Here is a 17,033-nt window from a genome sequence, read left to right as displayed (position 1 = left end):
TTTCAGTGATTAGTAATGAAGAGTGTAAGCGTATATTTGCTAATAATTTAACTATTCAAGAAGTACATATTTGCGCAGGGAATTTAAAAGGAGCAAAACATCCATGTTCGGTAAAGATAAAATATTATATAATGCGTTATTTAGTTTTAAAATTCATAGTAAGTCAAAAAAAGAAATATAAAATCTAATTAATGATAAAAAATGATTTAATTTATTAAAATTAGTTATATTTTGTTGGTCTTGTATGATCATGAGANAATTAGTTATATTTTGTTGGTCTTGTATGATCATGAGAATAATTGAGTTACTATAATATTTATTGAATAAAATTATATAATATAATTTTTTTTCGGGATATGAGTATGAGAGTTTTACGAGAAGTTATAAAATATAGAAAAGCAAAGTGATGTTTGAAAATTTGTTTATATAATAATAATTTGATACAGAAATTATTATGATTAATTGTCATACATAGATTATCAACAACGCCACTCATACCAGTAGTTATCTAGGCTTGTGCTGAATGTGAGTCGTGTCAATAAATATCTCAAGTAGTATAGGAACCACAAGTGGGCTCTATATCTTCACAAGAGAGTCTTTATTAGTATTGACCACACAGGTAACCCACTCAAAGATTGGACTAGGCTGGCTAACTTCGTACAAACGTTATTGATTCTCTTTAATTATTTAAACAATATTTTTTTCTAGAGATCACTTTATTTTTCTGGTTTCCTACTTAATTTATATACTCATTATTCTTGACTTCAAACTTTATAAATATTTGGTGAAATATGAATTTACCTTACTGATGTCAAGAGTAAGGTTGAAATAAAGAATATACTTTAATTTTCTATATAAATTCGTATTTTGTCAATATACTTTTTGCATTCATTGAAAGTTCATAAAGGTGAAGTAGTAGTGAGAGAGATTGCAGTTTTTATTGCCTTTTATATTAAATTTAATTCATCTATATATGCAAGAAGTTTCACGACCTTTTACTATTATCTGTTTATTACTCAATTGTGTCACTTAATACATATTATTTTACTTAAATAATGTAAAGGTCATTTTTACATATATTTTATCAAATTTGGAGGGTAATACTAAGGAATTTCTGCAAAAAATATTTCATCATCTACTACTAAAGATTTTAACTAAACTAGAAAACTATTTCTTTTCCTATTAACAAATTTATTTATATAAAAATAAACAAAACGTGTTTATTATAATTAATTTTAGAGGGATGCCGGAGGACCATTAACATGGAAAAAAGACAACCAATATTATTTAACCGGTATTCAATCGTTTGGAGATAAATGCGGAGAATCTGGATTTCCAGCTGTTTATACTAGAATGACAAAATATTTGAATTGGATTATTTCTAAAATTAATTATAACTAGTTTATTTTACTTTTAATTTAATATGAACTTTTGTACTTTTTTAATATGTAGTTGTGATGATATAATTTTAATAAAATAAAACAATACAGTTTAACCCACTCAAGGTTGTATCGAAGCTAAAAAGGGCTCCAAGTAATTATATATTGAAATTACTTTGCTAGCTTTCATCAAAGTCCATTATTTTTTAGCTTCCACCAATGTCAAAAACTTAATTTTTATGATCTTTATTTTCTAACGACATAGTTTCATAGATAAAGTTTCTAAATAGTGTTGTGTTTAACCCAATTTACCTTACAATGATTTTCTAGTTAACATTATGAAATCGACTTTTCTTTTTAATATAACTAAAAATTGTAGTTTTGAATTAAAAATAATTTTGTTTTCTTCTATCTTCAAAGATATAATAGCTGCAAACTTTATAAAATTAAAAATAACATTGTTATCTTAAATAAAATTGATGTGATAAGGTATAGGTTAAATGCTAAAAATACTTCAAAAGGTTTAATGTTCTAAAATTTAAAAGAATCTTATTAACTTATTTATGTAATTATTTTATAAAATCATCAATTAATGCAAACTAAATTTAGATTTTTTTTTTTAAAAAAGAAAAATTTTTAAGCTTAATAAGGTAATACAATACATCTTTCACAGTTATTAACTATATATATTAATTAACAATAATTAGATTTCTTTTCTTCAAAATCGGGATTTTCAAATTTTTTTAAACATTTTTGAACCAATCATATAAATGATTATAAAAAATGTGACAAGCGTATCGAATTATACAAAATTTTAAATTGTTGTCATTAAGTAAACGTATAGTCTTTTTTGATGATTTACATTCTATTATGTTACATAAATACCCTCGGATAATTTAAGGATATACAAAAAAAAAAAATTTTAATTTCTTTTGAAAATAATTTTACAATAATGTATATAAAAATCTTTACAACTATACAAAGAAGCTAAAATAAATATCATTGCCAATTCCAGATATTTTGTAACATTAGGCAAAATCATAGATACTATCATTTATTTATTTAGTTTTTACTCGTTATCTTATATTTGAATAAAAATACCTAATCATATAAAATATACCTTCCCAAATAGTCTCCCTACTCAACCTTATGTTATGCTATTTGATAAAGATTACGTCTACTATAGAATGAGCAGTGGCATATTTATAAATTTATAATGGGAGGGACACAAAAATTATTCATGTATAAGGTACCATCAAACTACTTTTTTTTCCCCATAACTTTTGTTAACACATATTTTAGATTTTTTTAAAAAAAATCTGTTATTCGCTTCGTTTTATTATGATGCGTTTTCTTTCTTTATTTATTTTTATGTCTATTATCACTTTTTCTCAGCTCTCAACGAACCGATTTCTTTCAACGATACATCAAAAGATCACAAATCGTATCTAGCCGAAGACATTGTCGTTTTAAATTGAAAAAATTTCTCTCGTTTCCTGTAAATGAGGGAAATCTCCCTCATTAGTGGGGTTAGGGAATAATTAGTATTAGACAAAAAATAAGCAGTAATTATTCGTATTCGAACCGTTGTATCACTCTGTACTTTCATTTCACATTACAACGACATCCACTCCAACACGTTACCGTGTCTTATCCTAGGTAGATCACAACAGAATATATAAAACGCAGGTGACGCTAATTTTGGACCAGTATTTTTGTAGATATTGACATATTTATATCTAATTGAGAGGAAGAATACGATTAGGAAATGTTTAGTTATAAAAATAGCAGAACCTACTCTTCATCTCTAGTCAATATTTTTTTATATTTTCCAAAATTATTAAAAGAGCGTAAGGGTTCCCCTTCAAAAAAATTCAAGATTATATTGTTTTGTACACATTTTTAAAAAAAATTATTTTTTAAAAAATGTGCAGCTAGGCAATTTTTTTATTTTAAAATATCATAGAAGAGTTTTTTTTATAATAATGAAGTCACTGATTTACATAAAAGTTACATTGAATATTAAATTAAACTTATTTTGAATTTTTGAACCAGCTTAATTTATCCTTTTTTAGCTAACAGTTCCTGTGATGTAATAAGAAATTTCTTATTCATATTATAATTATTTTACAATGTGGTTTTTATTTTGTGACTGTTATAAATTTTTCTTGGCTCTTACTGGATCAATATTTGTCAACGACACGTCAAATAATCACAAATAGTATTTAATTAAAAAAATAACCCTCAAAAATTCAAAAAAAATTTACCTTTACAATTAAAAAGTTACTAAAACCGACCAATTTCTCTATGTAAACAATTAAAATCATTAATTTCTAACGTCTTAAAAGTATTTATTGTCAAATAACGTTTGATATGATAATAGGTTTTAAGTACAAAGTTAAATAATTTTACTTTGTTATTTATTCTGTTTTTAACTATATCTGTGTGTTATACTACCATTCTATAATATTACAAATTTTTCGGTAACACGTAACTGTATAAATCTTCTTCTTCTGTTTTTACCTCACTTTTATCCCAAATAGTTGAAGTCAGCCACCCTTATCCTAAATTTCCACTTGACACAATTTCTCACATCATTGACGCACAGATCAGCTCATATCACATTTAATAACATCCCTCTATCTCTTTTTTGGTCTTCCTCTACGTCTTCTTCCATTAACATTAATTTCCATAACAGTTCTTACAGTTTCCAAATCCTCTATCTCCATAACATTACCAAACCATCTAAGTCTATATTTTCTCATCTTATCCACGCTACGTCTATATTCTCTCTTATATGCTCGTTCTTTATTCTATCTTTTATAGTCACTTCACTCATCCATCTAAGCATTCTCATCTCTACTACACTCATTATCTGCTCTATTCTCTTGTCAACTGCCTAACACTCAAAAACATGCACCATAGCTAGTCTCACTACAGCCTTATAGAACTTACCTTATAGTGTCATTGGAATTATTTTATTGCATAAGACGGCAGACGCTTCTCTCCACTTCAACCATCCGCACTTAATCCTGTGTCTTACATCCTCGTCAATACCACCACTCTTTTGCACAACTGACCCTAATTACTTAAAACTTTCCACCTCTCCAATCACAATTTTAGCTCAATTTACAAATAATTTTTTAATATTGATTTTTATTAAAATATATTTATTGATTAACCCTACGTAACCTTATAATCAAACATAAAACTAGTTTTGTATTATAAAAAATATTCAGTTTTATTTATACATTTATTGATTATACAGTCTATTGATTATATGTACTATCATACCTTAACGTTCGTTACGTTATTGTGTGAAAATCATGAAAAGAAAAACAAACTTTATTTTTGATAATTTATTTATAATAAATTAATATAAAACATAATTTAATATTTTTTATTATAAAAGAAAAATTAGTAGCATTAAATAAATTTGTTTTTTATTTTTTGTGGACTTTTGTTTATACTATAGTATGATATTCTTAAAAAAAAATGTACAAGAGATAGCTCTTTTAAATAGACATTAAATTTTTTGCAAAAAAAAAATGAGTTCGATTGTTTTTTGAGCATATTTGATTTTTGCACTTCGTGACGTTCTTCAAGCTATCCATTTATGGATAATGGTCAAACAAGTCCACAATATTTTGGCATTTATAAAAATGTCGTACTATTTTTATATGTTTTCAATACGTAAAATAACAAAAATAATATATTTGATGAAACCGGCTATCGTATAAATAAAAAATTGAACGTACTACGCTGCACACAGTAATATTATTATTGCCAAAAGAGTGTCGCCGTCCACTGCTGTCACGATAACCGGTTGGTCATTATAATGTCCCACACAATCAATGCATTTCAGTAGAAAAGGAGTGGAGTAAGACTCTCGGTAATCATGAAACCTCATTTTTATTTTCGTATAGCAAAATGTACAACAATTTACAACGCTATCTAACAAATATTTAATGAAAAACGGAAAAAAATGTTTTTCTTAATTTTTGTTTTTTAACATATTTATTTGTATAAAAGTATATTAATCAATATTAAAAATCGTAAAAAATGCTTTTATTATTTTTTATTCTAATTCTACATGCGGTAATCTATCGAATCAACCAAAATTGAATTCTACAATTATTCGTTTATAAGTTATAAATTATTGTAAAGATGGGTCATTATAATAGCCAGTGGGTCGGAAAGGGTTAATGAAAATTATACATATATATTTTTTTTTATTTAATGATAGGGATATTATTAACATGACATTTTAACAAAGATAAAATAATATGTATCTAATACTATATTGTATTAAATGAAACACAATTTTATATGATATAATTATGATCTCCTACAATTTTTCTTTAAGTAAAGGTACTGTAATAATTATAGTTTATAATCCACAAAATAATAATTTGCATGGTTGGAACAGTTATTTTTTTGTAAAACATGTAAATATTTTTTAATTAGTAAGTGTTTAAAACATATAGTATTATATTAAATTTAATGCCTCGGGGAATTTTTTTATTTATAATAGTAACTTGATTTACAAGTTATTTTTTTTATAAAACATTCATGTTTTGAAAAACAGCATGATGATTATTATTGGAATGTGAATACCTGGGTTTTCCGTCATTAAGATATAGGAACACATTTATATTAATTTTGCATGTATAAAAGTTTTTAGTGAAATTAATATTATAAATACGCCTTAATTATTATGACAGCCTCAATTAAAATAATGTATGAGCTGTAGAATGTTGTACGCAATCTATACATTAATTCCTTATAGTTTCACTGGTTACTCAGTTAAGTGTAGTTATAGGCTTGGAAATACTTTATTTATTCAATTAAGTATAATATGTTGATGTCAAACTGATATTTAAAAAATAAATTACAAGAAAAAAGTATCATTAATAATATGTTTTCAAGTATGCCATATATTTTTACTCATAACTTATACACGCGAAAAATACAAAACGTAGGTAATTCTTTGTTATACTGACAAGTGATTTATTATTATATATTATTTTTTCGTTGCAATAACTTATGAAAATACAATTATATGCAATATATAATATATAATTATATATTATTATGCATCCTTTCTCCAATAGATTGCAGTTAGGTATTATTATCTTTTTTATAAAATAGTAAAAAATAAATAAAAGGTTGAGCTAAATCATCATTAAATAATTACCAATAATAAAAACGAAGTTGTATGTAAAATTAATGTATTTGTATTTTTTTTATGGAAATAGTAGCTTTTATAATTGATATTTATGTAATAATTTTTATTATTTTTTTTTGCTAAAAAGTTGGTTGACACTATTTTAATTATTTTAACTATTGCATTTAAGGAAATTAATCGGATTGACTACAGCCTAGCTACAAATTAAAATCCGTTCGATTATTATGAAACTTATTTATTTATAATTTATATTATACCTTAACACGATGGGTATTTGTTAGGCAAATCAAGAATGTTAGTTTATATTACTTAAATTTTTTAGAACATGTTTTGATAATGAAGATTCTAATTCAAACGCAAATTTCTAATTCAAATCTTTTATGCACATAAGAGATTCTAATATACATGATTCCTAAAGCCAACATATCTCATCAATTTATTGGTAAGTTAAACGTTTTTCGTAAAATATAAGGATTAGTACATTAATTGAACAAATTTTAATTAATTTAAAAAGTTTCAATGCATTTAAAGTAATGATATAAAATTCAACTAACAATTGTATTAGAGTATTATAATTTCACTAAATATTTATTAGCTCGAGACGCTGATATATGAAATAAATTTTTGCATGTGACTTAAATATACTAGTTTCTCTTAACCATGCATATTGGAAGTTAGGGTCATTACTGTTCAATTGATCTTTGATCACAAATCCATGACTTGATGTCAGCTAACGCAACTAATCTTACAGTTTTATAACAACTGAAGGTGCTTTGAACGAAAAGAATTATGATAATAATTGTAACATTAAAATACTAAATAAAATAATTAATAATAGTTACATGATAGATTCATGCTTGTAACCGAATTGCCATATTAAACACACAACTATAATATAGCAATTATTTTTCATTTAAGTTTCAAATTATTAAAATTTAAAATTATTAAAAGAATACAAAAAAATTATAGAATTATATTTGAGAAATAAATATGTATTCTATGTTTCTATTTCTCCGTCAATCCAATTTCTAAAATTAGCTACATTAACATATGCTGCTGGTATATTTTTTATTCCACATCCTATTCCCCAAGAGACTATTCCAGCCTGTATTAACGATTTTGTACCAGTTTCACTTGGACACATTAATGGACTTCCACCATCACCCTGAAAAAATAAATGCAAATATTCATGGTATAACTCAAAGTATAGATCATACATATCTATTCTGTAATTTCATTATAATTTCCAATCATAAAATCAGGATGCTATTAATTAAGCAAATGTCATTTACGGTAATATTTAATTTATAGTTATTCAGCGAAAAATCAAACGAATATCTTTTGACAATAATATATCTCTTTCAATTACTTAAAATTAAAACAAAAATTAAATATAAATTTTCTAAAATAATTATAACTAAAGAATTTTGCTTAAATTGGTCTTCTGATAAACCTTTTAGCTGTAATCTTTTTAATACATAATAATAAATGATGTAGTATGATTGTTTTATTATATGTATGATTGCAATATATTATATTGTATATTGTGTTGATATTATAGAGTTATTGTGAATATAGAGAGTAGTTTTTTTATATTGCTAATTCGTAATAACAACTAAACCCAATAATCCATCATGATCTTTATGCCTAACATTATCATTCTCTATATCAATCTATCCAAATCGAGTAGTATTTTTTAAGTTTAATGTCGTGTTCAAGTATTGTGTGTGCACCAAAGTCATAGACGGTTTATGAATCGTCGACCAGTTGAGGAAAAATTCACTCAAAATGTTAAAATATTTTGGATAGCCATTATTTCGCTATTCAATATAGGTTATTTTGACCTATAACGGTGTAAAATTAAGGTTTAAGTTTAGTTGTTTAATCATCCAACACAACACAAAACACTAATGGTTTAACATTTATAATATATCTATTATCATTATTATGTTACAAATGTATTCTTTTATTGAAGCCCTAGAAACATATAATCTATGATTTTTCAATAATAATGTTTTATTAAATAACGATTGTTATAAATTTTATACACAAGAAGAACTATTAAGTTGATTTTGTTATGCGAGTGATTTTCATTGAATGTAAACGTTTAATGGATATTATCACAACGTAATATTTGCTTATAAAAAAAGTTACATTAAAATGTTTAAAATTTTATGTTATCAAACCATAAAATGTTATTATTAAAAAATATATTTGCAATCACAACCATTCAAATGGTTTCACTCTCTAACATGACCAAACCAGTTTGCAATCTAATTTATTATTATATGTGTGTTAATAAAAATTAGTTACTATTGAATATAAAAAAGAAATTATACTTCTATCCTTAGTATCTCAATAGTGAATAAGTTAAAATATTTTTAATTTCTTTAATCATATTTTTAATCATTCCCTATACATACTTTACATGTATCTTGTTCTCCTTCGCCTCCAGCACAAATGAAACTTTCGTGCAAATTGAATTTATAGCCTAATCTAGTTTGCCTTAGTCGATCTTCACATAAATCTCTCGGAACAATTGGTACCTCAATTTTTTTCATTTTACTTATCTTACGTTTATCTGTTTCTCCTAAAATTATAATATGATTATCATATAAAACTTAGCGTCTGTTAAATAATAATAATACTAAAACTATGTCTTATATAATTTTAAAGCCTAAAAGAAGGTATCTTATAATCTTTTTTTTTTAATATTATTTAGTAAAGTTATATAGAGTATTCAGTAAGTAAGGAAACGGGTTTCTATTGTTCTCATTGTTCGTAACAACTGATTTGTTTCCTTACTTACTGAACACTCTGTATAATAATTTAATCACCCCATCCACTTGAATAGCATCTAATATAATCAAATATTTGATCTTGTTTGGGCAAACACATAATTTGAACATTTTCTTGTAAAGTAAAAGGTTCATCAGTAAATATTAAAGCTATATCATTATGTAATCCTCCTGAGTAGTATTTGTGATGAATAACAACTTTAGAAATGTGTCGATCTTGATGCAAGTACAATTCTTTTTCTGTATTTAGATCCCAATCTCCAGCTCGTACAAGAATACTTTGTAAATCTTTACTAAAAAAAATAAAGAAAAAAGATATATTAATTTTATAATAACCACGATCTTAGTGTGTATTTCAAATAATGAATATTAAAATGTAATGAAAATAAAATTGAACGATAAAAGTTATTTTTTTAACCTAATTTATAAATACTATTTCTTACTTGATAATGCAATGAGCTGCTGTCAAAATGACGTTTTCTTTTATTAATGATCCTCCACATTGATATTTTAACGACTTCTTCCAATTTTGAAGTATTTCTTCTACATAAATAACAATAGTAGATGGAAATTCGCCATATCTTGCTGTATAATCAGTAGCACCACCTAATCCTATTCCAAATCCATATTCATTCCATATACCACATATTTTTGATTTATAATGTGTATCATGCTCTTTTTTGAAATCAAATTCTTCTTTGTTTGAATTTTCATATTTATTCTCCGAGTAAATTTCAGTAGAGTGTATATTGTGATTCCACTTTTTGGTTGATTGATCCGATAAGTCAAATGGATCGTAAGTTGTACTAGCTTCATAGGATTGTTTCATCTGTTTATTTTCACCGATTAAAATAGTATCGTCACAGCAAATTTCTAATGATTTCAAACATTTCTTTGGTTTTGCTTGATATTTTCTAAAATAAATTATTTTCCAAAGTGATTGTTTCGTTCTGAATTAACTTTGTATATTTTGGATCATAAAATACAAGTTCATCATGTATTCATTATAAACATATTTTATTTTTGTTTTTAAAGTTGTCTGTTTAAAAATAGACAGTGTACAAATCTAAGATAAGATATAATTTATTTTTCATGTATTTTATTTTTTCGTGATTATAAATATTTTACACATAATAGCTAGGTGTAGTAAAATTAAAAGATGTATAAGTTTACAAGCAATCTTTTATAATTTTTATTTCTAAAAAAAAAAAAAATACTGACATAACTTTCAATGGTTTTTTATATATATATATATATACATTAATTTCTGAGGTTCTGTTAATGGGCGTTTTCCTTATCATGATGTTAATGTCCTTATAATTAAATTTGTTATTATCATTATTTATATTACTATGTTTATTGAAAGATATTAATATTATTAAAAAAAAAATTTTTTTACATGAAATTTATCCAAACCATTTATATAGAAATTTTCCTAATTATAAGAATACTAATCAATAGATTAGATAAAATATATATAATAAATATAAATCTAATAATAACAATAATGTATAATCACCCATCTGCATCCGTAACGTCAAATGGAGTCGTTGATAAAACAAATGTTTTACATAAATGAAAAGGAGTACAAACACAATCGTTTTTAATACGTGATGATGCTGGGTTTAATATGATTGATGGAAATTTATGACCATCATCTAAAGGAAGCAATGGTGTTAAATATTCTCGAGCAGATTTTTGAAATTCATACGCGTTTATAAATAGAATAAAATAAAATGCAAAAACGAAAGATTTCATGTTTCTCAATCTTGTGCCATAAAATTCTATAAGAACAAATATAAAATTAAATTAAGTCTAGATGTTTAAATTATCAAAAAGTATTTTTTAATGCCTGAAAATTGGATGAATATGAAAATAAATGGTGTCTGCAAAAGAAGGGTTAATTTAAGTCACATGACAAAATTAATTAATGTTATTTGGTGAAATTATAATTAAAATGGTCCTTGATTATAATTTTTGTTGTTTTCTAAAATATTAAAAATCTTTACTTAACACTTTTCCTGCAGATACAATCTGTTAGAATTGTTTAAATTGTCACTAAATAAATAACAAATACAAAAATAACTTACCTTATTTTTTTGATCTATGAAAATTTGTTTGATAAGTTCATCACTAATAATTCCTGCTATACTTTTTGTTATTAATTAAATATAATCAAAAATAATTCTCTGTAATAATTTTTTTTTTTTTGTACAGTATATTTATTAAAAGTCGTATACGCACTAGCATCATTTGTTAAAGAATGGAACGATCTGAATTATAATATTTGTATTTGTATAGAATAGCCTTGAACACTTTAGCAGGTTTTTTGGCTCTATTGAATATAGTGTATTATTGATTTGTTTCAATTAAAAAATCTATTGATTTAAAAATAATTCAATATTTATATTTTAGTTATGAAAAGTATAACAACAATAGGCATTAAAATACATTAAATGAGTAAATGATGTAATTCGATTGTGATTCGATGAAATGACTTTTACGAATGTAGTTGGTAGCTATATCTAATCTATAATGACTAGAATAATAGCCCTCTTTCCGGAAAAAAGATCAAATTTTATGCCCAGGACTTCATAAATTTACAATAAGTAAGCTATTAATAGTAAAAGTTTCAATACATAGCATAAATAATAATAATAATTATAAAAATAGTAATTAATGCAATAAAAAACATGAATTAGTTATTACATTTATCATATAGTAAGATTATTCAATCTTACTATATGATAAATATGGGAAAATGGTAAAAATAAAACACTTCTCTAAAAAAAAATACAATGATATTTTCTTTCACATACTATATATATATTTTTTGTTGTTATTTTGTCTTAAGACTTTTTTTCAAGTTAGAATAACATTAAATTTTTTATTGATTTATCAGTTAATAATAATTTATAGAATCATTTTTTATAACTTAAAAAAGTGTCAACTTTATTTTTTCAAATGGCAACATATATATTTAACCAGCTTATAAAAAAGAAAATTATGTAATTAAGAAAATGACTGGTCGATAACTACTTTTGGAAATTATTCTCATTTTTATACTTAGGCGTGACGAAGAGTACGACTGGGAAATAACTAGTGATAAAAATAGTTGCACCCACTCCTCATCACCAGTGTTTCTTTAAATAGTTAATAACTTCTAAAATAGTTATTTTATAGTCATTTTCTTAATTATATCATTTTTTATTTTATAAGTTAATTAAATATGTATGTTACCATTTAAATAAATAAAGTTGATAACTTAAGTTATGATCCTAAAAAGTCATTATTAGCTGATAAATCAAGAAATATATGTAACTAAAAAAAATCAAATTTTTTTTACAATATTGTACATTGATTAATGTATATTATATATAATAATGAAATTTAATTCGAAATTTTACTTTTTAATAAAATATGAGTCATTTTCTATGAATAAAAACTAATAAAATGATGGTAGAGCAAGGATTTAAAGTATGCGTGTGTAAGGAATCAGCGTGGCTAGCAAAGTGCATTTGTAAAAATTGTTTTAAATGAATAGACTTAATTGTAAAATGGCATATTATTCAGTTACATAAAATAAACATGATTATACTTATATCGATCGAATAGTCTTTAAATATTAATAAATAACAAAAAATATTATTAATATTAATAGCAATATTATAATATATTAATATAAGATAAATCTCAAAAAATTGAAATTTGAGTTTTATATATCAACAATAATACTATTAGTCACATAATCTAATATCTATAACTAATTAAATTATTTAATTAATCTAATGAATGACATTTATAAAAGTAAAATATCTATTTAAAACACGAGTATAGCAATCTTCTATGATAATATTTTATTATCTATCCAATTTCTGAAGTAAGCTACATCTACATAAACTCCTGGTAGTTTGTTACCGCATCCTATTCCCCAAGCAACGATTCCTACTTGAACCAAATAATTTGAATCAGAATCCAATGGACACATTAATGGACTACCTCCATCGCCCTACAATAATATAAAATATCAAAAATAAAATGTTTATATTTAATTTTTCTGAAATTATAATACGTATTATTAGTTATCATTTTATAAAGTAATATAATTATGAGCACAAATATGGGGATCAAAGGGTTTAAATTTAAAAAATCATGTGTTGTACTTATAATAAAATATATCTGAGGGAAAAATAAATAGTATACATCAACAAATATTTTTCTAGTTGCACTTATGTACAAAAAGATCTTTCCTGAAATAACGATTTTTTTAAAGAATTTTTAGATTTGTATAAGACTTATTAATTTTTAATTATTTGTAAATAAGAAAATCATAACTTTACAATGAAACAAAATACGTTATATTTAGTTATCATAATAACTTAGACCTAACGTTAAAATGCCATTTTAAGAATATGATGATATCTTATATAAAAAAAATATAATATTATCACCGAAAGTTGTTTAACTTTTACAAAACCGAACTCGCACAACTATAAATAATAAGTATTTCAATATTAAAATGTAATTTAAAATAAAATTTATCTTACTTTGCAGGTGTCTTTTCCTTCTTCACCTCCTGCACAAATAAAACTTTGATGGAGCATAAATCTTGGACCAAGTCTGGATTGTCTTAAGGTACTCTCACAAGTATCTCTTGGTATAATAGGGAGTTCAACTTTTTTAAGTATACTGACTTGATAATGTCCAACTTCACCTAAATAAATATTATAAAAACAAATGTTTTTAAATAATATCTCAATTATACAAATGAGATATTTACTTTTTACACCTTCTGGTGTGTTTTTAGTGATTGTATAGTTATTATATATGACCTCTTTACCCCATCCACTAGAATAACACAGTGAAAAATCAAACTTTTGATCTTGTTCTGGTAAGCATATGGTTTGAATGTTATCTTGTAGATTAAAAGGTTCTTCTATAAATAATAAAGCTACATCAAAATGAAGTCCTCCCGCATAGTACTTTTCGTGAATAACGATTTTAGATACTCGGCGGTCTTGGTGGTCAAGAAGTTCTTTTTCTGTTTGTAAATCCCATTCGCCTGCTCTTACCACTAAATTCGAAGGATCTTTTCTAAAAAAAAATATGAATTAAAAAAAAATTCTCTAACTGTTTTAAGGCTTTTAGTGTCAAAATAGAAAAAAAATTACTATTGTAATCAGTTATTTTTTTATTTTTTATTATTTAAGGTTCTTGAGTTATAGTATTTTAATAATTATTCAGTCACAAATCATATTAATTAAAAAAAAAAATTGTAAGTTTTATTTATTCATCTCAAAGAAATAATTTTTAAAAGTCTGCTTTACTCTTAGATCAATATGAATACAGCCATATTTAGCACCCTGTACTAGAATTATTTTGCTGCCCTATAAATAAAATGTATGACCTATTTTCATGAAGTAATGAACAACAAAAAAAAAATGAAACAAAATTTTTTTCAACTTATATAATTATTAAGTCGGTTTACTTAGGTTGGTTGGGAACGTAAATAGTTAATAACTTCTAAAATACTGGTCCAAAAGTTATATCGACCAGTCATTTTCTTAATTATATCATTTTTTATTCTATAAGTTGATTAAATATGTATGTTACCATTTAAATAAATAAAGTTGATAACTTAAATTATGATCCTAAAAAGTCATTAGCTGATAAATCAAGAAATATATGTAACTAAAAGAAATCAAATTTTTTTTACAATATTGTATTTATTTTGTGAATAATCGAGTGGTTTGTGATAAACCAATCACCCTGTAGTATTCAAATTAATAGAAAAATATTTAAATTCAAATTTCTATGTTATTTACTTTATTACGCAATGAGCGGCTGTCAAAACAACATTTGGCTTTATCAAAGATCCGCCACATTTATATAATCTTTTTGCATCACCTGATTGAGGTACAACTTCTTCAAGAATTGCAATCATTGATGGAAATTCGCCAAAATTGGACTCACCATTTATCGCATTAACAATTCTAAAACCTACTCCAGCTTTATTCCAACTACCACATTCAAGCTTTTTAGCAGGTTCTGGTTCAGGAATAATTGTGGAAACATAGCCAATTGATACTTTATTTTCTTCATTAGAAGTTGTGTCTCTATAATCTGATGTACTTGTATGTGATTCAGGTTCATAACTTGTTGGTTGGTATTCGTTAGAGTGTATAGTTGATGGCTCAAAATTTGACGTGGTTTCAGAATTAATAGTACTTACAGAGGTAATTTCTTGTTTTGGTAAAGAATTATGGGGTACAACCGAAAAACTCTCTTCTACTGAATTAGGAGTTGTGATGACTAAAAGATTTGTATCGTTACAACACACATCTAAATAACTGTGACAAGGTCCAATATTTATCCTAAAATGTACATCAAATTAAAAAAAAATAGTTGAAATATTTGACTCTTCAATTCTTGTACCAATAAGTTATTTCACTAAAATTTTCTTAATATAAATATTTCATAAATAAATCATATTTACCTGATATCAATACTTGAAAAGCCATCAGGATCAGATTCGTAAGTCTTACATAAATTAAATGGCGTGCAAAAGCAACCTTGACCATCATGAACGATAGTGTTGTTATCAAATTGATCTACAGGCACAGTAATATCATTTTCACTGGATGATGTAAAACTTGAAGCTACAGTATCTACGAAAGATTGAAACAAATTTTGTCCATTTGCTGGTATAGCATTTAAAACAGAATTAAGTATGAAAATATACAAAACTGTTATATCCCTATTTGAAAAATTCTAAAAAAAAAAAAAAAATAATAATAACTATAATAATTATAACACAATAAACATCAACTTTAATTTATTAAATAAGGAAATATATTTATGAAACCAAAAGATTAAAAAAATTATATAATTTTCATACAGTTCTTTAGTACTCTATTTCTTATACTAATACAATCGTATTCATCAAATTTTACCATAATTGTGTAGTTCAAACAAAATTTGAAATTGAATTTGGCAGCAAAAATTTGAATAGTTACAGTCGCAAACACAATTTATAGCAGTCTCCTTACTTTTTCAAACTGAACTCTACAGATATCACTGTGTACTATATAAATTTTTCCATATTTTAATGACCTCGGATTAACATATCAGGTTCTTGATAAAATAAAGTATAAAATATGTATCGTATTTAATTTTTTTATGAGTTACAACAAATATACCTATATTTATTTTATTTTATTAACGGTTGATGTCTAAAACCGTTAGTCTTTTTAATTACACAGACTTCAAACTAAAATCATAATTTAATTTACCTAAACTTCATTTTAATTATTTGAATAACAAAACTTAATGTTTGGTTATATTTGTACGTTTAAAAATAAAATGAAATAATAATTTGTTTTAGCTTCCACACGAAGTTAAGAAAGTATTAATTTGATTATAATGTATGTTTATTTTTGTTTGTTACCACAAGTTATCAGATTTTACTAAATCGATTTTGTTTAATAATACGTTAATATCATACAAATCCTATCTTTTTAAAAGCATTACCCTTAAAATTTAAAGAAATAAACTTCGTTCTATGAGGAACGAAGAAAGATTTCCCGCATTTAAGAGAATGGAGGGAATTAAAAATTAAAATTTTTGAAATCGGTAAATTTCTTAACTTTTTTTTTCTTAAAACTACAA

At 24.5% G+C, this 17,033-nt stretch overlaps 3 protein-coding genes across 3 annotated transcripts in view; 1 reads left to right on the top strand and 2 right to left on the bottom strand.

The window, feature by feature from the left end:
• LOC126908183 (proclotting enzyme-like) overlaps nucleotides 1–1,499 on the top strand; it is a 2,565-nt gene extending 1,066 nt beyond the window's left edge. Inside the window, exons 2-3 of the mRNA XM_050690094.1 lie at nucleotides 7–110; nucleotides 1,240–1,499. Of these exons, the coding sequence (XP_050546051.1) occupies nucleotides 7–110; nucleotides 1,240–1,401 (266 nt within the window). The 3' untranslated portion in view covers nucleotides 1,402–1,499. The remainder of the gene's footprint in view (nucleotides 1–6; nucleotides 111–1,239) is intronic.
• Nucleotides 1,500–7,463: 5,964 nt separating this feature from the next.
• On the bottom strand, nucleotides 7,464–11,627 carry LOC126908129 (phenoloxidase-activating factor 2-like). Its single transcript, XM_050690022.1, has 6 exons — nucleotides 11,456–11,627; nucleotides 10,885–11,149; nucleotides 9,809–10,279; nucleotides 9,405–9,658; nucleotides 8,991–9,157; nucleotides 7,464–7,732 (listed from the first exon to the last, which is right to left on the bottom strand). Exons 2-6 carry the CDS (start codon nucleotides 11,121–11,123, stop codon nucleotides 7,565–7,567), a joined length of 1,299 nt encoding a protein of 432 aa, XP_050545979.1. The 5' UTR covers nucleotides 11,124–11,149; nucleotides 11,456–11,627; the 3' UTR covers nucleotides 7,464–7,564.
• Nucleotides 11,628–12,915: 1,288 nt separating this feature from the next.
• On the bottom strand, nucleotides 12,916–16,434 carry LOC126908126 (phenoloxidase-activating factor 2-like). Its single transcript, XM_050690015.1, has 6 exons — nucleotides 16,319–16,434; nucleotides 15,862–16,136; nucleotides 15,191–15,739; nucleotides 14,146–14,459; nucleotides 13,913–14,079; nucleotides 12,916–13,374 (listed from the first exon to the last, which is right to left on the bottom strand). Exons 1-6 carry the CDS (start codon nucleotides 16,319–16,321, stop codon nucleotides 13,210–13,212), a joined length of 1,473 nt encoding a protein of 490 aa, XP_050545972.1. The 5' UTR covers nucleotides 16,322–16,434; the 3' UTR covers nucleotides 12,916–13,209.
• Between the last annotated feature and the right edge of the window lie 599 nt (nucleotides 16,435–17,033).

This window comes from Daktulosphaira vitifoliae, unplaced genomic scaffold, assembly GCF_025091365.1.
Source record: "Daktulosphaira vitifoliae isolate Bord-2020 unplaced genomic scaffold, ASM2509136v1 Scaffold_5, whole genome shotgun sequence".
Taxonomy (NCBI): Eukaryota; Metazoa; Arthropoda; class Insecta; order Hemiptera; family Phylloxeridae; genus Daktulosphaira; species Daktulosphaira vitifoliae.
Note: the sequence above shows the minus strand (reverse complement) of the source record. Positions and strands in the feature narration are given on the sequence as shown.